We start from the raw sequence: 23,666 nt of genomic DNA, 5'->3' as shown, positions 1-23,666 counted from the left end.
GAGTCACGAGGGTGTTCCATGAACCCAAGAGGGTAGGGGAATGGGGAGGTAGAAGGAGCAAAAGTCTGTTCCTGGAAAGGGGAACAGCAATTGCAGTCTGAGAGTGAAACACTTCTCTAACAGTGGACTCAATTTGTACTATTCACATATTGCTTTACTATTTCTACAGCAGTCGAATCCCTCCTTCATGTGAAGATGTGGGAGGGAAACTACAGCCCTGAGATATTAAACAAGAGTCCCAAAGTCACTGGCCATCAATGACAGGAGACCTGTGTTCTAGTCCATAGACTCTAACTCTACATCCAGGCTATGAACCTTCCCTCCTCTGAGGGCCTAGGGGGCTTATACAGGTGCAATGAGGAAAAATTCATGGAAAAGCACTTAAAATGCAGCCCCAGGGATTTAGACAGGGCAAAACCAACAGCAAGCATCAAGATACTTGGAATACTGCTGCCAGAAGCTGCATGATCTCCTCCGGTAAAGAATGCTACTCAGAACACATGCAGCTAGGATTATCCTGAAGGGCAGTCACCACTGACAATGGAAACAGCCACATCAACCTCCTGCAGTTACTGGTGACAGCTCATATTATACCTTGAGCCCCCAGCTTGTCTGACAGCCCTTTAGAGCTCAGAGTCCCATGTGATATCCCTCCAAGCACTCCAACCCGGCTCCGAGGACCCAGGGTGAAGGGCAGGCCTCACCCACCTTGGGCCGTGCTGGGGAGGGCCGAGGCCTCTTCTTCACTTCAATCCAGTTCTCGGAATCTAGGTCAGGCAGGCTGGCAGACAGGCCCTTGGGCAGTGTCTTTAGGTTGCTGACCTCCTCCGTTTTGGTTGGCACTGGGGTGACTGCACGAGGAGAGCCAGGCGCCGACTCTGAAGGGTGGAAAGGTAAGGTCCTCATCCCTCCAGTCCTCCTCCTGATGACAGCCCTGAGGACTGCTGGCCAGAGGACAAGGGTAAGGGGAGGCACCCGTATGCCCGAAGGGTGCATACCTGTCTCCTTCTGGTAGTGCTGGCGGGGCACAAACTCAGGGCAGTTGAGAAGCTGGGAGAAATCAGTCTGGGAATAATCCACTATTGGGGGACCAGGAAGAGGCCATTTCTCGGGCTCCTCCCTCCTGCGGACTTTCTCATCAACAATCTCCACCACCTTGCTGTCTTTTAGGGCCTGCAGGGGAGAAAAAGAGAGAGGATGCAGAGGAAAGACTTGGATAGATGGCTGGGCCCCCACGAGCTCAGGTATGAGTCCAGTGCTGGTAGGTGTATTAAAGCACTGGCTCCATCTCCCATGCCTGGTAGACAAGTGAGATGTCAAACTCGTAGCAGGCATGAACATGAAAAACACAGCTGCCATTCTACATCCAGTAATCTGCCCCAGAGAAATGCTTGCACAAACAGGTGACAATATGTATAAGGTACACATAAAAAGCCATTTATAGCAACATTGTGTGTAATAGGAAAAATTGGAAACTTCCTGACTTGCCACCATATAGGCAATTTAAATAAATTATGGCTCATTCACTCAAGGGAACACTACTCAGTAAAAACAGCTTCACATGTGCTAAGGTGGAAAGAGCCACAAAAAACAGGTCTAGGCCACTGAGCAAAAGATCCTACCGGTGCTTAAGTAAAAACATACAAATACAAATTTTTCTAGGATTCATAGGTAAACTTTTACAGGTGTTTGTCTCTAGGAAAAATGGTCAAGAGTAGAGAGGGGAAGAGGTTTTGTTTTTTTTTAATTTTTTAAATTGTTTTATTGCTTAAAGTATTACAGATAGTATTATATATGTCTCCTTTTTTTCTCCTCTTGACCTTCCCCTAGCCTCCCATACCCCCCAGTGCCTTGTGTCCATTGGCTACGCTTATATGTGTGCCCCCCAGTGTCTTATGTCCATTGGTTATGCTTATAAAGAGTTTTCTTTTAAAAATCTTTTAAATGGGCGAGGAAAACATTTCAACATGTCACAACATCCTCTGTTGCTGAGATTGGGGAAAGAGGCACTCTCACATATGGCTGATAAGAATGCGAAAGGCCCAATCCCTGGAAAGAGAATTAGGCAATAGCTAGCAAAATTACATATGCATTTGCCCTTGCGTACAGCCATTCTTCTAGAAATTTATGCCAAAGACACACTGGCAAAACTATGAAAAGATACATATCCAACTATAAAAAGGATAGGGGAGTATCTTTCTTTTAATTCCATACCACTATGCTCTTAGATATAGTAAGTAAAAACATAAAACAAGTAGAGAAATACACGTGTTAGATGTTACCACTCATCTGAGAAAGAGGAATGAGACAAATACATATGGAAGCATGTGCTTATTTTTTTTTTTAAATGTATTTTATTGATTTTTTACAGAGAGGAAGGGAGAGGGATAGAGAGTCAGAAACATCGATGAGAGAGAAACATAGATCAGCTGCCTCCTGCACATCTCCTACTGGGGATGTGCCCGCAACCTAGGTACATGCCCTTGACCGGAATTGAACCTGGGACCTTTCAGTCCGCAGGCCGACGCTCTATCCACTGAGCCAAACCGGTTTCGGCTGTGCTTATTTTTTAATAGAAGGATTCAAACAGGTTACCTACAGGGTAACAAATGAAGATGGACCACAGAACTTGACTACCAGCATTTTGAAATTCCCAGTGAAATAGCAGGCAATGATGATCATTAGAAACTTCTAATGATCACAAGAGGGAAAATCAAATTATCTCTACATTTAAATTCTCGATTGACAAGGGAGGACGACCCAAACCTGAATCCGATCAGGCCTCTAGATCACCAATTTACAAAAAATTTGGAGTATAAAACACGTTAAATGATTACAGTGTCCTATAAGATATACAACCCATTTTATTCAAATAAATTACAAGGAAAAACAGGGGGGAGGGGAAACTTAAGAGAACACATGGGTCTCATAAACTACTAAAAGGAAAAAATTAATCCTCACCCAAGGATATCTTTTCCATTGATTTTTAGAGAGAATGGAAGAGAGGGAGGAAGGGAGGAAAGGAGGGAGGGAGGGAGGAAGAGAAACATAAATTTGAGACAGATACATCAATTGGTCGTCTCCTGCAAGAGCCCGGGGTGGTGGTGGTGGTGGGGGTGGGGGGGGGTAATTGAATCTGCAACCAAGGTGCATGCTCTTAACCAGCAATCACACCCGAGACCCTTTGTGCTTGAGCTGACGTTCTAACCATTGAACAATGCCAACTAAAGCAAGAAATTTTTTTTATCTAGTGGAGCAGATTTGCAACTGGCCAAGTATTTGATCAGTTAAGGAATTTTAATGCTTTTACATGGGATGATACCGTGGTCTTTATCTTTTAGAGGCAGGTACTGAAACATGGATGAAATGTCATGTTACCTAATACTTTCTTCAAAGTAATCTGGGAGAGGAAACAAATTGAGGGGTTGAGGGAGTAAGACTGGCCATGAGTTGCAAATCGCTGAGGCTGGGTGATGTGGGTTCATCATACCATCGTACACTTTTGAACCCGTTAGAAAATTCCCATAATAAAAGGGGGACGGAGGGAAGGCAGAGGCAAGGAGAGAAGCTGGGTAAGCCTTAGAACTTTAGCAGAAGTAATCAAATGGGGGTTCGTCCAAGGTTTCCTGCCTTGTCCAAAACATCAGCTTTGCAAGTCAGGACTACCTCCACCCCTCGCCCCCCTCCCACACACACACCTTAGCCCCAGAAGACATACCGCAAAGATGAGTGAAATGTCAGTGGTAAGGGCCTGAACTCGATGGAAGGAAGCAATAAGAGTGATGGGAAGGAAACCGTCAGCATCCATTTTCCGTCGCAGGAAGAAGTCACGCTCTAAATTGTCCACGCTGAAGTAGTATTCACTAGGTGGAGGGAGAACAGGAATGATTGCTGCATTGTTGACAAATATGCCTTTCCTGTCCTGCTGCACACCCAGCGACCTCATGCAGCCCGACTTCCCTCTGGGACCCTAGTGTACATACAACGGTCTTACGAACTGAAAGAAATGTTATCCTCTCCTGGCTCCCTAACCTTCCGTCAAACCATTCCTTCTGTCCTTTAGTTCCTTTGCATGCCTGGCAAACTCCCTTCTTCTCTGCTCCTGAAATACCTATTACATTCTATGTGCCATGATCTATTTCCTTGTATGGCTCCCTCACTAAACTGAGAGACAATACACTGCAGTGGCCAGGAGCAAAGGTTTTAAAATCAGACAGAAATGGATTCAACTATGTGTCTTGTCACATACTTAACTGAGACACTGGGCAAGGTACTGGGACTGTTTGCTCATCTATAAAATGGGGATAAAACCAGCGCAGAGGAATTAAGTTGACAATTGCAGGTTTAAATAAGAGAATGCCTGTCAAGCACTTAGCCTCACCGATAGTGAGGACCTAATAAGTGTTTGCTAGCATTCCGGCAGTACAGCCATTACAAAAGGATAGAGAAAGTAGTCTCAATATTTCTCTATTTTGTTAGTGGCCATTTGTAATTTTCTTAAGGTAAATATGGTACCACTCCTGTACTAAACAGTAACTTTATGAACAATTAGCTTAAGAGATGAAAGTTATCTTTCTTAGCTCCAGCCAGGGCAGCAACGGAAGGAAGGGCCTGTCCAGTCCTACTCTGCCCAGCTGCCAAACTCAGGCAGCCCCCAAACCCTCCCCATCTCATCTCTCCACAAAGAAGGCTCCATCCACTCACATCTGGCGCTTGATGTAGTCCTTGAGCAGCTCCTGGTCCACACTGTACAGCTCAGTGCTGCTGACATTGTCAAAGTAGTAGGTGATGTTGTTCATATACTTTGGGGTTCGAGGACCCTCTGCACCATCAAACTTTCGGTAGCTGAACTGGTAGTCAAAATGGGCTACAGGGAAAATTGGTGCCATAAGGGATAGGCAATCCTAGCCAACCGCCCCTGCCGCACTCCCTGGGACATCCCGGAGCCCAAAGGGGCCTCACGTACTTCGAACGCCACCCCGGCCACGTCCGCGGCCACGACCACGCCCCCGTCCACGGCCGCGGAAGGAAGCCCGTGCCCCACCAGCCCCATCACTCTTCACACTCGATGTCTCATCCTGGTCGGGCCAGGCAGGCTCCGGTTTGGTCTCTGGTTGCCAGGCTGAGGTGGGGGGGGCCACAGGCACAGGCACGTAGGTGGCAGGCTCAGACCCTGTAAAGAGAGAGGGCTTTGGGTCAGGCCTGAAGGTGACCACCAAGACCAGGCCCTCCATAGTAAGCTCACATACCTTTGATCTCCCCACGATTGGCAGGTGTGTGTCGTGGCTCTGGTGGGCGAGCAGGGCGCGAGACCAGTTTCTCTCTCGACACTTCAGGCTTCATGTCTATTTGCAATGGGACCCACTTGTGTTTGTTCCCTGGAAGATGGCACAGGCACAGGAGAAGGGCTTGGTGGAGGTCTCTCCCAGCTATCCTTACCCCCAACTTTCTTCCCCTGTCCAGGGCTTCAGGCCTGAATCACAATCTGGTGACCTTGGGCAAATTCCTTTCCCATGCTGGACCTCCCTTTGATGGACACTCCTGGGTGACTCTCAACATCGATTTCTCCATGGTTCAAGAAACCCCCTTCTGGAGCCAGACACATGGTTGCCCAGAATCAAGACTGCACTTTCCAGGCTTCCTTTACACTTGTGCCAAAGTTCTGGCTAGGAGAGCTCAGTAAAAGTAGTCAATTCCAGGCTGAGTCCCTAAAAGGGAGACACTTTTCCCGTTCCCCTTCCTGCTAGCTGGAGAGGGTAATAGCGAACTGTCCTGGATGAGAACTGCCAACACACCACAGCAAGATAAAAAGGAATTGGAGTTGCCATTCTGGGCCTGGCCTACTTACCCTGAGGTGTCAGGTGAAAGAAACTTTCATCTTGTTTAATCATTGTTACTTTGAATCTCTATTAGAGCAGCCGAACTTATGCCCTAACTTTAGTTTCATCCAGAGCAAAGCAAATCTTTCACGGGACAGCAACACACTAAGACACACAAGGAATACTGAGGCAGAGGCCTCACCTGTCTTGTGCACTGCTAGAGCCCCACTGCTCAGAAGAGGGCTTACCAAATGCTTGTTTAATAAAAGAAGGATCTGTTGGACCGTTGACTGAAGTGAAGACTGCTGGCCCAGAAGCCTATACCAGCCAGGCTCCTAAGGACTCCTTGGGCCCCTGAAATTCCGCTGCCACTTCAAAGTGCTGCCCTGCCACCTTCTCCCAAGCCCCAATCCAAGTCACTCACCTTTCTTCTTCTGACCCCCTCGCTGGCAGTCCTCATCCCCATTCTTCTCCTCCCCCGATTCATCCGATTTGGTTTTGGGGCTCTCCTTACTATCGCTCCCTTCTCCTTTCTCCTGTTCCTTCATGTCCTTTTTGGGTGGCAGCTTACGAGCAGGCTGAGACTTGTGGGACTGTGGCTACAGCAGGAAATAAAGTAACCGGGAGGTGTGGTGAGTCTCTTAGGATGGACGGAAGGGAACCCCATCACTAGAAAGACAGGGCAGAAGTAGCTGGAGCATGCGATGGCAGGTTGGGCTGGATGCATTCTAAAGGTCCTGTTTTCACGCCTGATGCTTTTATTGGGAAGCGTGGTCAAACAGGCAGGAGGTGGGAGACAACCTGTCTCTCTGGCTTCTTCAAGTCTAAGCGAAAGAGAATCTCTAGGACAAAAAGGCTGGGACTCACAGAAGCCAAATGTTTATTTACTCCCTGCAACAGGACCACATCCAGGTAGTTTGTGGGATGGAGGAAATGCTGGCCCTCGGCCTGTTAATACTAACCCTGTCTGCAAACTGAAGGCCAGCGGCCACCATCAGGGAGGGACCTAGACCGTCAGCCTAGAATGAAAGCCAGGGAAGGAGAGGACTGACCAGGAGCCCCTCCTCTGCTGAGACTAAAGAGAGCTATAAAGCTCCCCTAGAGGTGAATACCCGGTCAAAGTCCAACCACTCTGGCAACCCAAGTGTGATGGAGAACACAGGTTCTGGAATAATGCAACACACCTCACTTCCAATCCACGCTTGGCCATCAAAGGGTACCAATTAACCTCTCCCAGCCTTAATGGTCTCATTTAGAACATGGGAATGATTAAAGTACCTACTTTGGAGTCACTGTGAGGGTTAGTTGAAATGATGAATAGACAGCAGTTGGCAGTCCATAATACACAGCCAGGGCTTAAATGATGACTCTTGGATAGCTCAGTGCTGCCCAAATTATACCAACCATTCCTCTTAAGGTAAGACCTGAAGCTCTGAGAGTTTGAAAAGCCAAAATATGTAAACATAGACAGAGCTCCATCCTACCCATCCCTTTCCTCAGACTCACCTGCACACTCTTGTGGGCTATCTCTCCAGGTGTGGGCCAGTTGATTGCATCTCCAAAGTCACCAACCTGCAAGGCACATTTTATGAAGGCTCTGGGATGACCCTGCCTCTGCCATTTCAACCTCTTGCCCAAGACACAGCTCCATCCAGAGATCAGAGGCCAAATAAGTCTTTCCACTAGGACCTTCAACACTGGAGGCCCAGAAAGGGTTCCCCTGCGATTTAGAGAGAATCCTGAACTACCTGGCAGCTCAGAAGCACTCAACTAGAACAGGGTAGAGGCCACCCCGGCGCCCCACCCCCCACCTCAGGAAGTCTCCTTGGGCTGCCTACTCCTGCTCCTTACCTTGCTGCCTTTGCGTTGTTTAGGAACTGCTGCCCTCACCACCTTTGCCGGAGCAGAGTGTTCTGTGGGAACCAGAAGGGAGAAATGGTTATGCAGAGCCTATGAGAGAGGGCCACCACCAGCTTCTCACTCCCACTCCACCAAGCAACCTGTAGGCTCCCAAAGGAGGAAGACATGCTAGAGAGTTAAAAGACGCATACTCTAACAATTTTACCAGCCTTTCTGAAGAAATCATAGAAAGTGAGCTCATAAGGACAATCAGCAGCCAAGACCTCAGGAACTTGACTCTTGAAGTGGGAAGGGTCTCACAGCCCTATACCTCTTAACATTCTAGAAATCTGTGTGCGAGAAGGCGAGATAAAAATCCTAACTGGGCAATCAAGAAGTCCAGGGACCTCTTTCTCAGCCCTCACATACCAGGGCCAGAACTCGGTCCTCAATGAGCTCTAGCCAAATAGGAGAGTTAGCCATTCAGGAAAAATTCTGTCTGCCTTCCAAGTTCCCAAAGAAAAAGTGAGACCCCATTTGACTTATCGTTCTACCTTTAGGAATTTATCCTAATATTTCAAATTAGACAAGTGTTTAGAGTTATGTACAAAGATGTCCTCCACAGTGCTGTTTATAACTGCAAACCGCTAGTAAACTGGCTCAATTAAAGTTTAACAACTTTTATAGGCATTAGGAAGACAATGATTTCTACTGATATGAAGGAATAAATGATAAATGAGAAGAGTTACAATCCTATTTTGGTAAAACAAAAAATGTGCACATGCACACATACATAACAGAAACTCTGGAAGGACATAAGTAGTTAGAGTTAAGTAGTATGCTTAGTCATTTATTTTTGTTTGGCATTCTCCAGCAGTTTCAAAAAAGACAGACATGAGCTTTTAAAAATAAAGTGTGTGTGTGTATGTTAAGGAAGTGGCCCTGGTCCCTTCTACTCCTACACTTGTTTTCTCAACGCAGTTCTGAAGGGTTTCTAAACCCTTCCTCCCCCAGACAGACCCACGGGACTCTACTCACCCACTTCTCTCCTATCACTCTGTCTCCACTGTTGGCTAGCCATGCCAGGGCAAGAACTGCCCCCAGTCTCTGAGCAAAGAAATTTGCAAGGCCAGTCTCAAAAGGAATGTTCTACTCCTTGTTCAGACCTATGTTCCCTTAATTAGTAGAGAGAGTGCTTCCCTGACTCTAACTGTGAAGTCACTGCATTCTTGGCTTCTACTCCATACCAGAGCCACTGGCCCCTCAAGACACCCCACACACCTCTGAGACATGAAGCCGTGAAACCCAGGCCCACAGCATCCCTCTGCCCCAGTGCTGGGAGTAGAGAGCCAGAAATCTCAGTGCCTATAGGGTGGAACTCTTAGGCCCAGAAAGCTCCTTACTCCACACTGATTTCCTTACTAATCATGGGTTGATCCAGAGAAGCCTAATACCATCCAGTGCCGTGACTATGCTGTTGCGAACCAGGACCCTGGCAGAGGCAGCCATTTCATTACAGGATCATTACACCTGAGCCATGGTGGTAATCCCTCCTCCTGGCCCCAATACCCCTTGCATGCTACCAGGAGGAAAAACAAGGGCTTGCAACATCAGGTTCATTAACAAGTTGGAAGAGGGAATCAGGTTCAGTGGATGCGTTATTCTTGAAGACTTTCTGGGAAAAGGCAAGGCAAAGTTTTTCAGGTCACTGTCCGTTTCTTCTAATAAAAACGCTTTCAAAATTGGGCAGTCAGGTCCTATGATCACCCTGCCTGATATTTTGTTCACCAAGATCACAAAGGGACATGGTAAAGTAGTGAAAGTTCAGTCTCCAGTTAAGGGGAGAGCCCTTCTGCCACTGAAAAACCCCACTGATTCCCTACTCCCTCACCAATCCCAAGCTGACCAAGGGAATGTGGCTAGTGTGGGCATACACGGAATATTCTTCAATTTGTCTTGTGTGAAGATTGCTGAAAATGCTCCATCCCTAGCTAATGTCCTTCTGTCCCAAAACCCATAGTGGCCTGGTCTTGTACTGCTCCGAACTAGGGTCTCAAGCTGCCCTGCCCCAAGGAAGAACTAAGTTCCATAAGAGACCAAAAAAAGCACACTATGGAGAGAGAACTACTCCTGCCTTTAAACACTAATCCTGTGGGGCCTAGGGAAACCCAGAAAGGCTCAAATGAGCTGTTGTCCAGCCCTGTGGGAAGAGGGAAAAAAGACTAGGCTTACTGACTTCAATGACACATCCCTTTCAGAGTCCCCTCCCAGCCGCCTACCTACCTTTATCAGGCAAACACACATGCGTCCCCAATGGGGCCTGGAATCTGAAAACCAATTCTCTGCACAGGCACCAGCCCCTCCCTCCCACCTCTGAATTCTGAAACTTGCACAGTTGTACTGACCCAGTCAGTGCTCAGGAAACACTAAAGTCACCTCCCTGTGCCTGCCTAAAAAACAGTTGTAAAATGTTTGAGCAGCAGAAAGGACCATAGTTCTAATGCCCTCTGTTTCTAATGCAGATAGGGAACTGGGGTCCCCAAAAGGAAAGAGGCTTCCCCAGGAAGAGCCAGGATGGGAGATGAAGTCTCAACTCGACGTCAACCCCCTTTGTCCAGTGCTCCTTCAATTCACCAGAAATCCTGTGTGTCCACTGGTGGGAGAAAGGATCCCAAACCTTCCTGGTGCAATGTTAGGGCACTACCCTGGTATTCCCTGGCAAAAAGGGTTACTGAGGGTAGGGAGAGGTTCTCAGTTAGCGAGGGAGAAGTGTGGTGAGGTGGGCCTTACATGAGGACTCCATTCTACATGGGGAGGAAGTTGAAGACAGAGGCCATCAGAGTGTCTTCCTCCTTGACTAAGGAAGTCAGGAGCTAATGAATACCTGGAAAAGGACAAAAGCTGCTTTCTGTTTCTCAGTCTTTGGGTCTGTCCCTTTTCATCAGTCTATGTTGTTCTCTATAATCCACAAATGAGTGAGATCATGTGGTATTTATCTTTCTCTGACTGGCTTATTTCACTTAGCATAATGCTCTCCAGTTCCATCCATGCTGTTGCAAAAAGGGACAAAAGCTGCTTTCTGTCCCATAGGCCCTTATCAGCCAGGAGCCAGCACGACTCTAGTTCCGTGGTCGGCAAACTGCGGCTCGCGAGCCACATGCAGCTCTTTGGCCCCTTGAGTGTGGTTCTTGCACAAAATACCACTTGTGGGCATGCGTACAGTGCAACTGAAATTTCGTGGCCCATGCGCAGAAGTCGGTTTTCGACCTGGGTGAGTCTATTTTGAAGTATTGTTGATATTTGGCTCTGTTGACTAATGAGTTTGCCGACCACTGCTCTAGTTCCAGGGGGTCCAAGGGCTTCCTAATCCTCACATAGTCTGTGTATTCGATGCAGCACACCAAAACTTCCATGTGCGGGGGCCGAGGAGGGGGAGTTGGGGGCGGGGGTGGCACCAGCATACTTTTGACAATCCTGTATCTTCATGGCCAAGTCACTATTTTTACCTAATATTATTGAGAGTGGTGAAAAGAGAGGAGCTAACCACTGAAGCTAATGCAGGATGACAGGAAACGAGAGGGTAGGTGGGAGATATGGCTGGGCAGAGAGGGGTTAATGAGTGAGGTGGTGGGAGCAGAGGGCTGCTTCCCAGCAAAGTGGGGTAGCTGACCACGAACCACTGAGATTCTGCTTTTCTACACCTCAACTTTCAAATCTGTGACACCCCATTATTCAAAAACTGATCAGGAAAGTAGGACAGGCAGTCCTTTAGCACACAGACTTTGTTATGTGATGCACTTGGGTCAGAATCCCTGCATACTCTGCCCCTTGCAACTCCAGTTTCCTCTTCTGTACAACTGGAGTCTTCATTATCCCATAGGGCCACTGTGACAGTTAAATGAGCAGAGCACAGTAAGAGTGCCCAGCACACAGCAAATGCTAAAAATACAGCTGACTCTTAAACAACCCCTGTGAAGTAGAAAATCCACGTGACTTCTGACTTCCCCAAAACTTAGTCGTCCCTAGTGTCCACAGGGGATTGGTTCTAGGACCTACACCCCGACCCCGCACCACCCACAGATAAAATCCATGGCTGCTCAAGTCCCTTATATAAAACTAGAGGCCTGATGCACAAAATTAGTGCAAGAGTAGGCCTTCCTTCCCCCGGCTGCTGGCACCGGCTTCCCTCTGGCACCCAGGACCCAGGCTTCCCTCGCAGCCCTGGCTTTGTCTGGAGGGTCATCCGGAAGGATGACCTGTCTAATTAGCATATCACACTTTCATTATTATAGATGGCATAGATCAATGCATATAGTTGGCCCTCTGCATCTGCAGGTCAAAACAGTACAGGTATTTATTGGAAAAAAAACAAACCCATGTATAAGTAGACCCATGCAGTTCAAACCTGTGTTGTTCAAGGGTCAAATGTAAATGCTAATTAAAATTTAAATGCACAAAGGAAGTTTAATATTTTCAAGCCATCCCTATCCTCATCAGTAAAGAAACCATAAAATAATCAACATGAAAAGAATCAGAGCATGTGTGAAAAAACTCTTGGCTCAATTCACTGATTCACATTACAAATGAGCCCCCTCCCAAACCTGGCTCTTCTCCCAGATACTGCCCTCCAGACACAGGCTGGACTCCAGGGCAGATTTCCCCAGGAAAGAGGGAAGAAATAAGGGGAAAGTACCACAAGTCCCCAGGGAGGCTTTGGCAGAAACCTCTGCCATGCTAGAGAGGAAGGAAGAGCAGAGGGAAGGCCTACAGTTCCGTTTCAGTTGAAATATAGTCACTCAATTTTTTACTCAGCACAGAAGAGGAATAGAGAGCCTCAAATACTCTCTTTAAGTCTACAACGGGGCTACCCATTAACACCTGTTACAAAGCCAGACAGAAAGACAAAATGTCTCCTACACTGCCTCGTTCCAGAAAGATCCTTAAAGCTGACCTTTTGCAAGAAGTTGGTCAATCAAGGGGAAATTAGTGAAGGTTTTTAGGGAGAGAAGTACACAGGAGAGTCAAACTCATCAATCAGATTGTGGTAAGAATTGCCAAGAGGGAGAAGCTGGAACTGAAAATGAGGGACCAAGTGTGGGTGAAAGGTGAGACAGGTCTGGGCTAAGGAGAAAGCATGTAGGACTGAGAGTGGTGGCCCGAGAGGACTACTAGATTTCAGGCCTTACTGCCAGGGGAACAGAAGGCCAAAGGTTTATTTTGGGGCTGGCACCAATCTCCTGGAGATTGGCATCTGAAAAGGCGGAGTTTACCCTGATTGCAAAAACAAAAAGCTTATACGTTGGGGAGCAGGTAATTTGTTAGGCTTTGCTTGAGTTCACACTCACTCACCTGCTGCCCTATCCCTGGCCATTCGGTCCACCTCCTTGGAGGGAGACCTCAGAGCCCTTGCTAGGTGCTCTCACAGCTTTTCTTTAAGTGTTCACTGCTTGGTTACAGACCTAACCCCACGCTGCCCCCACCATGCGATCCTTGAAGGCAGGAACTAGGCTGCTTTCCCAGCAGTAATCCCAGTGTCTAGCTCAGGGCCTGGCAACACAGCTGATATGTAGTTGTTTAAAGAATGGCAAGTTCACACACTCTTCTAAGCTACACCATCTCATACCAGAGAAGAACAAGGGCTTTGGTTCCAAGTGCCAATTCTTTCAGCAGAGAGCCCTGCCCAGGCTGAAGTATCCTAGGCAATGCTAGAACCAGGCCCCATTCATCAATTCTATCACCCGGGGATACTATCTACCACCCCCTCCCGAAGCCTCACCTTCCTCAACAGAACAAAAGGTGGTATTACGTCTAGAGGTATGAGGAGAGAGAAGGCAAGATCTCAACCACTGAGACTTCTCACCAAAGCAGAAGAGATGCTAGCAACAAGCTGTGGTTGTGATAACATTAACAAGTGCAGATAATATGTACTGACCACTTACCAGATGCCATGCCCTGTTCTAACATTGAGTTAGTTCTTCTAATTGGTCTCATTTTACAAACAAGGAAACCAAGGCACATGGTGTCAGGGTTCTTTTGCCAAGATCACAGCCAGCAAGCAGTAGAACAGGATTTGAAGCCAAACAGTCTGACTGTAAAACCTGTGCTCTTAACAGAGAGAAGGGTCCAAGTTACCTCCTCAGAGTGGCGAACAGGACAGGCACTCAATGGCAGGCTGCAGAGGTATCATTCTACACACTGGGGAAAACCAAGGCCCAGTGCAGAGAAACCTAACGTCACAGAACAGGGCAAGTGACACTCAGGACTGAATGCTAGCAACCTGACAATCCTCTTCTCCCCTACCCAGAGAGGACAAGGGACACTGTCACCGAGCATACCCAGCTGAAGTCCCTTCTTCTGGCACCCCAGGAGCCATGGGAGGAAAGGGGCATTGCTTCCAGCTCACCTGACATGGATTGTGCCTCCACCCTCTGCCTGAGCTGCAGTCCAGACCCGGATTGTGGAAGGCAGTGGAGAACCATCAAGGGGAGGTTGAGGTAGGCAAGGAAAGGAAGTCTGGGTTACAGCCCTCACCCTTTTGCTCCAATACAGACAGCCTAGGGCAGAATCTGAAAAGCCAGGTGTATTCTCAGCTGTCATCCAGCCTGGGAATGGGGTGGAGTCACAAAGGAGGAGCTCGGAGACCACAGGCCTTTCATCCCATCCCCACTGACCCTACGCAGGAACATTCTACTACAGAGCAAAAGGAATGTCGGGTTAACCCTCCTCACCTTGAGCACCAGTTCTCCCGCTGCAGTTGCTGTTGCCACCAGTCCTCCGAGGCCTCTCTCTGCCCAGCCCTCCCTCCACAAATTCCCCCCAGACCTGCAGATGAAACACAGGAGGGGGCTGAAGGGTGCTCTTGTGGGGAGGGATGGACAGAGAGAGGGAGAGAAACCTTCAGAAGGTCAGACCATCTTGAGGCTCCACTCAAAGGACCGGCAGCCAGCCCAGGACTGCAGAGCCGATGCCTCTAGACTTGGGAGGAGGGGCAGGGCTCAAGTCACATGATACCGCACAGCTAGGCCCAGGACCAGCTCTAGTCAACTATCTTTAGCCCCTGGTGATCCAAGCAGCCTGGTGTCCACTCTCTCCCTGCAGACATAGACCCTGCTGCCCTCAGATGGCTGTGATCACCTCACTGCTGGTACCAGTCCCTAAAGTCCTATCCAAATGCTGTCACCACAGCTGAAATGTATCAGCAGCCAGTGAAGTCCCTGGCCTCCAAGTGCCAGCTCCCTACCCCAGACTTTCCAAACAGCACCTTTGGTTCTGTTTAGAAGAGTAATAATAACCACCTTTTACTGAGTGAATATATCAAAAACTGGCCTAAGTTGCTTTCTATGTGTCATTTCACTAAAATGCCCTAAAATAAAACCCACTATTATTCTAGCTAAGAAAATGAAACTGAGGGAAGGGACTTGCCCAAGGTCACACAGTATATATACATTCCTTGTGACATTATTCACAGATCGCAGGGTAAACCTTCCAAGGAGGTCCTCCCTGACTGTTCAATGTAAGTGCTGCCCTCCTAGCAACTCTAAATCAAGTTCCAATTCAGCCCATAATTTGGGGTCTTCAGAGCACTCACCATCCCAAAATAGTTGCATTTGTATGTATCCTAACCCACTAATCAATTACTGAGCCCATACTAGGTCCCAGCAAGGTGCCAAAGCTCTTTACATGCAGTAGCTCAGTTATTTTTCCACCACAACTCAAGGAGGTAGGTGTGACGATGATTCCCAGATTACAGGTGAGAAAACTGAGGCTCAGAAGATAGGCTATCTGCCTTGCTCAAGGTCACCAGGCTAGCAAGTAGCAGAGCTGGCGTTAGAAACCCAGGTACAGCCTGCCCCCAACCCTGAACTTGACCAGCTTGTACCATCCCTCGCTGAGAATGACTGGGAATTCCATAGGGTAGGGATCTTTTCTACCTGCCCACTGGCCCCTGGAATCCAGGACTGCAGCCTGTGCATAGCAGGCCCACAGTAAATATTTACTGGTTTCAGAGAGTAAGGAAGAGGGAGAAAAAAGAACATCAATGATGAGAGAGAATCACTGATCAGGTAGTCCTTGTGCTGTGTTGTATGACCTCTACTTCCCAGAACTCCTGTGCAACCCCTATAGGGGCTCAAGCCCACAACCCTGGCATGTGACCTCCTGGTTCATAGGTCAACCTCTTAGCCACACTAGCCAGGCTGTCCCTCTGTTTTTAAGAAAATTGACTTCTCACCCTAGGTGGTTTGGTTCGGTAGATAATTGGCCTGTGGAAGGAAGAGTCCTGGGTTCGATTCCCAGTAGGGGGCGTGCAGGAGGCAGCCTATCAAAAATTCTCCCTCATCACTGATGTTTCCATCTCTTTCTCCTTCTCTGAAATAAAAGTTTTTAAAAAAAATAAAAATAAAAAATAAATTTTAAAAAAGATTTAAAAAAATAACAAATATATATTTAAAAAAAACACCTGACTTCTCACATGGAATTGGAATACATGACAGAAAAGGAGGAGTGTTCTGGGTGAAGTCTATCTGGGGAGCAGGCCCCACTTTCACCCCCAACTTGACTTCTTCAGACTTCTCCAGGGAAGGCCGGACCGCAGCTCTCTGGAAGACCCCGTGTAAGTAGGCCTGACTAGCCATCTATCCAATGTGTGGCAGTGGGGTACTCTCGCTAACCGTTTCTTGCTCTATGAACAATCATAGATTTAAGCAGCTTACATTAAATCCTAGTTAAACACAGAACTAGCATAAATGTATGATAGTATTCTTTTTGTCTCCTTTGAGGCAACACTTGAACCTGATGCTAAAAATAAATATAAGGAGAACTACGATCATAGCAAATAACTAGGGACATCCAATTATAAATTTCAGACAAACAGCAATAACTTATTAAAAATAAGTTATGTCCCATGAAATATTTGGGATACCTTATATTATTATTCAGTTTATGCATCCTGTATCATTTGCTAAATCTGGCTACTATAGCAAAGAAGGGCCATTGCCCCATGCTCCCTGACAGTGGGGTGGTAAGTAGGAGTCTCAAATAGGGATGCCAGTCCTGGCGCAGAACCTACAGCCCTTGCAGTGGGAGCTGGGCAGAAAGTCCCATCAGGGTGTCTTCATTCAGAGGCCTGTGGTCAGGGCAGAGGGTACCTGTCATCTCATGCTCATTGATCACTCGAACCACAACTTCAGATGAAGCCAGCTTCCTAGGCTGCACTTCTTACTCTGATAGTGGGTGCATAGATTCTCATTTTAATCTTTTTCTTTACACTATGTTCTTTTGTATTAAATATTTAATAGTTTCTTGAAAAGAGAAATGAGTGGCAGAGCCCAAGCCCCTTGGCCACTTCATCTCCCACTCGGCTAGAGTTCCTGTGCAGAAGTTGATATAAAACAAAGCTCCTCACTTCACAGCTGTGAAAACACAGATTGATGAGCTGCAGGCTTGCAATACCATACTTCTGCAATCTAAGGACACCTGGGGTAGGAGTAGGGGGCTATGAGGGGAGGGGCAGCCTTGGTTAAAATGCAGATTCCTGTCTTCCCCCACGCTCCAGAAATCAGGTTGGGGAGAGGGGCAGAGTTAGATTATCCGCGGCTTTAACAAGATTCCTGTGCAATGCTGATGCCAATTGATGTTTGAGAACTGAGCTGACAATGAGTGAGACCACCAGGAAGGACCCTGGTCTCCAGTCCCCCTGCTTACAGGCAGGAATTTCCAGGCCCACAAGAGCAGGAGTGCTTCCATCACACACACAAAGAGCAGCCAGGAAGAATGCATGAGGAGCACATCCCTTCCATTTACCCCTAGTCCAATCTCCAGCATCAGGAACCAATGCTGGTCAGGTCAAGAAGCCACTAGCTGAGTGTCTTGATAGCTATGAGGTCACAAAGGATAGGTCTGGGATGGGCTCAGGGTTTAGTTTCAAGCTCCAAACTATGGCAATACCAGAGGGAGAAGAATGAAGGCTCTGAAGAGACTGTCTGCCTGCCTCATCCTTACAGCCAAAGAGCCTCTACTCTTACCCCTAGGCCTTTTTGCTCACCAGTGCTCTGATGTCTGGGTCCCTTAAATAAGAATAGTTACACTTGCCCTAACCGGTTTGGCTCAGTGGATAGAGCGTCAGTCCACGGACTCAAGGGTCCCAGGTTCGAATCTGGTCAAGGGCATGTACCTTGGTTGCGGGCACATCCCCAGTAGGGAGTGTGCAGGAGGCAGCTGATCAATGTTTCTCTCTCATGGATGTTTCTAACTCTCTCTCCCTCTCCCTTCCTTTCTGTAAAAAAAAAAAAATAAATAAATAAATCAATAAAATATATTTAAAAAAATAAAAATCATCATTCTCCCCTTAAAAAAAAAAAAGAATAGCTACACTTACTAAGCATTTGTCAGGCCTCCTGCTGTGGGCTTTTGTGCATTAGGTTTTTTAATCTTTACAAAGGCTATTCCAATTCTAGAGGAGACTCAGAGGCTACATGACTAGACAAGGGCACAAAATGAAATCCCAGACTACCCTAGACCTCTCAGCTCTGCAGTAGACAAACACTAGGTTCTTTAGGTCCCCAAGGGGCTCCAGCTCAAGCCTACATTCCCTACAGAGTAGCCACTGGCACCAGAATCCACTTCTCTGAGCCCATCAGCTCACCTGCCAGCTGGGGATAACACCACTCAGCACAGGGGAAAAAGGGCAAGTAGAGGCAGGAATCAAAGCACTGAATATCTATAATAATAAAAGCATAATATGCCAATTAGACCAACATCATTCTGGCCGAAGCTGGGAAGCCTGGGTCCTGGGTGCCTGCCCTCTGATGGTCAGTGCACTCCAACAGGGGGAGCATTGCTCAGCCAGAAGCCCTGAGCTGGCTCATGGCTGGCGAGCACAGCGGTAGTGGTGGGAGCCTCTCCCACCCCCACAACAGCAGCACTAAAGATGTCCAACTGCTGGCTTAGACCTGCTCCCTGCCTAAGCTGTCAGTCAGACATCCCCTGAGGGCTCCTAGACTGCAAGAGGGCACAGGTGGGGCTGAGGGACACCCCTCCTCCCACCCCAGTGGACAAATTTCGTTCGCTGGGTCTCTAGTTTCAAAGATAATGCTAGGGCCACCTGCAACCCAAAGGCCAGGGCTCTGGCTGGCACCAAGCCTAGGAGAACTGTGCTTCCTCCAGCCGATCAGAAAGGAGAGGATAAAGGAAGTACACAGCTATATGTAGGACAAAGGGCAGGCAGGAAAGGGGAACAGGAGATGGAAAAGAGGGGTTTTGTATAGGCCCTGCCTTGTGGGGAGGGGGCACACACAAGGGAAGGGCTGAACAAGAGCATAAACCATCCATCTAGGTAAATTACCTTTCTGTACCCTTGATGACCATGGCAAATCAGCTCATAAGGTACTTCCTCACCTAACATGGCACCTAAGTCTCACAAAAAAAAAAAAAAGTTTGAGTTAGGAAGGGTGGATGTTGTCCTCCCCATATTACAGAGTGTAGAACTGCGAGTTTCCTGACTTGTCCCCAAAGTATGAACTTGCTTTCTGAGATCCCAGCCCTGTGCTCCTGTCAACCTATCATGAAAGTTGACGGTCATGGGCAAACTTGGTTATTGAGGGGTCTGTGTGCTAGCCACTGGTGAAGTGATGGAGAACAAGGCAGTCCCTATTCTCTGAGGGTTCACCTGTGACTGGTTAATCTTGACTGCCTGGGATCAATGAGCACTATCAGCTGTGGGCAGAAAGGATGCAGCTACAAACATATTTATATTCCCAGTTTGGCAATGACTGAAAATGCTCATCATCTCAACTATTTAACCCACATGTGTACTGTGGATACATAGAGTAGGTAAGATTGCCAAGGTTCCAGTCATGACACTAGTACCTGATGTGAAAGCTGACATGGGTGGTGGTAGGTTCAGTGCTAACCTTCCCTCCAGGACCCAATCTGTCCTCATCTCAGGCAAGGTCTGTAAGCCTTAGGTCCAGAGTCTTCCAGAGGGATTATGGCAAGGCCCAAGAAGAACAAGATGCAAGCACAAGTGAAAATTATGGAACAAATGCCCCTGTGGAAAGAGCACTGGGCTGGAAGTCAGGAAAACAACGTACTTTCCCAAGGTCAGCCTGCATCACTCAACTACACAACCAGCAGCTGAGTGGTGCAATGGTTAAATAAGGGCCAGTGCCTGCAGTCCAGGCTCTGCTACTTCTACCTTGGTGGCCTGGGTTTCTGTAAATAGGAATGTTTCTAAACTAATGGATTGTAGAATTAAATGACTGGATCATTTAAAGTGCTTGAAAAAGTGCCTCCCACTTAGTAAGCACTCAATACTTAGCTATTATTTCCCAAGTTTATAGATGTTGCCAATATCTCATTCCACCCCTATTATGTACCTAGTCCTGGATGTCTGCTTAGTGCCCCCATCTCTCCCAGCTCATCAGTAAGGCAGAGTAGTGGAAGGGTGGGCCGGTTTTCAGGAAATTTAGAGCATTTCCTGGCAACACCTCCATTTGGAGAGGCCTTCTTAGGATGTGTCAATGGCTGGCCCAGTGTGGATCGGGGAAGTGGGGGAGGAAAGGGAAGAGAGCTGAAGGCTTGTGTCTAGAGGACCAGGAGCGACAATGGGTCTGCCCTGCCTTGGAGCTTGTTCTGCCAGGCAAAGTCCTCTTTTAGTCTATATGCCTGCAGCACTGCCACTCAAAGGGGCTCCTGTTTCTTTCTCCTGGCAGGAACAAGGTGGAATGAAGTGAGACCTAGCATGGGCATCACAATCCCCTTGATGCCACTTGGGAGACTTTGGCTAAGAGACTATCTCAGTTTCCTATAAAATGAGAAGCAACCAGATGGCTTCCAAAGCTCCTTTGGATTCTGGTGGATCTCAGGAGCTGCTACCTCAAAGGGGAAATGCCAGTGATGATTCAAGTCAGGAGGGTCCAGAAGGCCTGGAATGTCAGAGAATATCCTAGAGCAGCTACACGTCAAGCTGCAGCCAATGGGGAACTTTTGCAGCCTGGCATTCCCAAGCTGCCAATGTTCTCCTCATACCCCTTTTCCCATGCTCGGCAAGAGGGCCTCCCATGCAATGGACAAACTGCTGTGTCCTGAAGAGAAAGGCCAACAGAGTCAAATATCTTTTTGAAAAGTTATGAAGCTACTACTGAGCCCTTAGTATTATTTGTCACTATGCTAAGTGCCTCCCTTGCAATATCCGACCTAATAGAAAGACTGGTGCTTATCTTTTTACTCTTTTTCTCTTCTTAGTTATGCTTTAAAGGGGGAGGTGGGGAGAGAAGTGGCTCAGCCAGTTTTTAACTCTGACTCTGGGCAGCTCCCTTAATCTCCATAAGCCTATGGAGAACTTTCTCCACAAAAGGGAGCCTACTACTAGCCACCTCAAGGGCTCTAGTGAGATATGAATAAAGAAGTGTTTTTGTAAACTCTACTTAGGTTCTGAGGGTTATCCCAAAGGTAGTACCAACTCTTTCAACCCAAGGGCTTGATGAATAAGATTAGACCCCATGGGGAAAAAAAAAATCAAAGGATGGTGTCTGAGAATCCTCAGGTCTCCCCACCATCTGGGACAAATGTCCCACCTCAGGGCAAAAGTGCAAAAACCAAGTCACCTTCTTGTTCTGGGAGCAGGCCCCTCCCAGAGTGTGGAAACTGTTCTGCTGGGTGCAGCAGTGACTGGAGGGAAGACCACCTTCCCCGGATCCACCAGTCTTCAAAACCCCAACCATTAGTGAGCGGGCCCTCAGTACCTGAAGGCTAATTCAAGGTCTGCTGTTCATCCTCAGCCCTTATATGAAGGGGTAAGGGGTAGGCAGCAGCAAGCTAGTGATACCTAGAAGGTAACTCTATTTTACAGGCTGAAAAACTAAGGCACAGATTTGGGTGGAGGGTGGGGTGGTGAAGCCAGGCTCCCACAAATCTCAGACCTGCTAAGGAATGAGGTTCTTGCCACAAAAGTGCCCTGGTGTAAAGTGCATGTGTCCATGCACCAGGGGGCAGGACCGTTGGACAAACTATCATTTAGAGATTTTTAGTCCCAACCTCACCCAGGCCAACCCATGTCCCTTTCTGCAGCCATGCTGGTCCAGCTGGTCTTTTCCCCACTGCTGGCAAGCCTCTACCGGAACGTCTGGTGGACTTAGGTGCAACCCAGGACAAACCCATGTGGAGGCCTTTGCCCACCTCCACTGGTTTCTTCTTTGTACCTGGGCTACTTGCAAACCCAAGAGTAAGCTCTTGGAAGGCAGCTGAATGTGATGGGAAGGGCACTGAGCTGGGCATCAGGAGAGGAGTGCTTGTTTTAAACACTGCACCCCAGGAGGCAGCCTCTGTCAGGAGCTTTCCCAAGGTGAGCCTGCTTCCCTCAGCAAAGTGGTGTATGTGAGGGCATGGGCACCCGGGACACGTGAATTCTGGACTGGGCTCAGTGGTCTCAGATCAGTAAGAGCCTGCAAGAGGGAGTGAAGGAGCAGAGTCCTCACAGGCAGCAGAGCTGGAGTGTGCATGCCTGCACTCCTAGTAAAGTAGCACTGGCCAGCTCCTTAATCTTTCTTAGGAAAGCACTACTTTTTCCCCCAAGGCTGCTTTAAGGGTTACAAGATAAGTGCCTTTGGAAGCCTGTGTTTCCTCACCTGAGGACATGCTTATGTAGAGAGAGGAAAGGAGAGAAGAAACATTGGTTGGTCGCTTTCCTTATGTTTCCCAATCAGGGATTAAACCCGCAATCCAGGTTATGTGCCCTGACTGGGAATTGAACCAGTAACCTTTTGGTTATGAGTCTACGTTCAACCAACCGAGCCATTCTGGCTGGGCAGCATGTTTCTAAGCAGGGAAAAAAATATATAGCTCACAAAGTATGATCCCATATTTATAAAATATGTGTGTACATATACATGTGTGTGTATGCACACACGCACGTTCTAGAAATGTGCTAATACAGTAGTCACTAGCACATGTGGATACTGAGCACTTGTAATGTGGCTAGTCAGAACTGAGAAGTGCTTTAAGTTTAAAAGACACTAGATTTTAAAGACTTGTTACAAAGAATATAAATACAGGAGTCCTGGTGCACAAAATTTCTGCATGTATAGGGTCCCTAGGCCTGGCTGGTGATCAGGGCCTATCTGTAGGGCAACCGGCAGGGCGATAGGGGCCCTTGCTCACACCCACCTTGGCCTGGCGCTGCCCACTCGCAGGCCCTGCCCCCTGCCGCCACCTCCAATCACCCTCTGTGGGGCAACTGGTGGGGCCATTGAGGCCCCCACTCGCACTGCCTTGGCTGCCCGCTCACCTGCTCCACCATCCCAGCACAGTCCAGCTCTCATCGGGACCCATTGGGGCCGGCAGTGCCTCCACTGCCGCCCACTGCCAGCTCTGCATCACCAACACCCGCATGTTCCGCGCCGCCCCCTGGTGGTCAGTACACGTCTAACTCCCAGTCAGTTGAACTCACCAGTGGGGACAATTTGCATAGTAGCCTTTTATTATATAGGATTTCACTAGTATTTTTTTATTTATTATATGTTGAAATAGTATCTTGGGTTATATATAAATGGATTTCACCTGCCTTTACTTTTTAAAATATGGCTACCAAAAAATTTAAGATTATATATGTGGCTTGCACTGTATTTCTATTATGCAGCACTGGTCTAAAAGGATGATATGGTTGCTTCACAGTATTAATGGTAGTTGGTGGGACAGATTATAGAAATTTGTTTCCTTTGCTGAAACATATTTGGACATCTTCTACAATGAATTGGTGTTTAGTAAGTTGAAAAGATTTCCCCTTTGCAAGAAGTTAAAAGGCCCCACACACAATAGTGTTTCCCACCCTGCTTTGGTAACCCAGAGCCACCCTCCTAACCCCTCACATTGGCCTGGAGGCCATGCCCGAGAAACCACAAGGTCAGCATGGCTCTTTCCAACAGGCTGCAAGGGCCTGGCTCATACCCACTCAGCGTGGTCAAAAGACCAGAGCTGGGACCTCCAGGCTGGGCCACCAGGGGCAGAGATTCC

General features: G+C 47.9%; 1 protein-coding gene across 1 annotated transcript in view; it reads right to left on the bottom strand.

The window, feature by feature from the left end:
- The window catches only part of LARP1 (La ribonucleoprotein domain family member 1), a 91,068-nt gene that overhangs the window by 14,268 nt on the left and 53,134 nt on the right, over positions 1–23,666 (bottom strand). The window contains 9 exon segments of the mRNA XM_015565661.1: positions 709–878; positions 999–1,173; positions 3,719–3,863; positions 4,705–4,867; positions 4,967–5,173; positions 5,250–5,378; positions 6,244–6,418; positions 7,326–7,391; positions 7,671–7,732. Of these exon segments, the coding sequence (XP_015421147.1) occupies positions 709–878; positions 999–1,173; positions 3,719–3,863; positions 4,705–4,867; positions 4,967–5,173; positions 5,250–5,378; positions 6,244–6,418; positions 7,326–7,391; positions 7,671–7,732 (1,292 nt within the window).

Source organism: Myotis davidii, unplaced genomic scaffold (assembly GCF_000327345.1).
Source record: "Myotis davidii unplaced genomic scaffold, ASM32734v1 scaffold18, whole genome shotgun sequence".
In the NCBI taxonomy this organism is placed as follows: Eukaryota; Metazoa; Chordata; class Mammalia; order Chiroptera; family Vespertilionidae; genus Myotis; species Myotis davidii.
The sequence above is the reverse complement of the archived record's forward strand: the minus strand, read 5'-3'. Positions and strand labels throughout refer to the sequence as shown.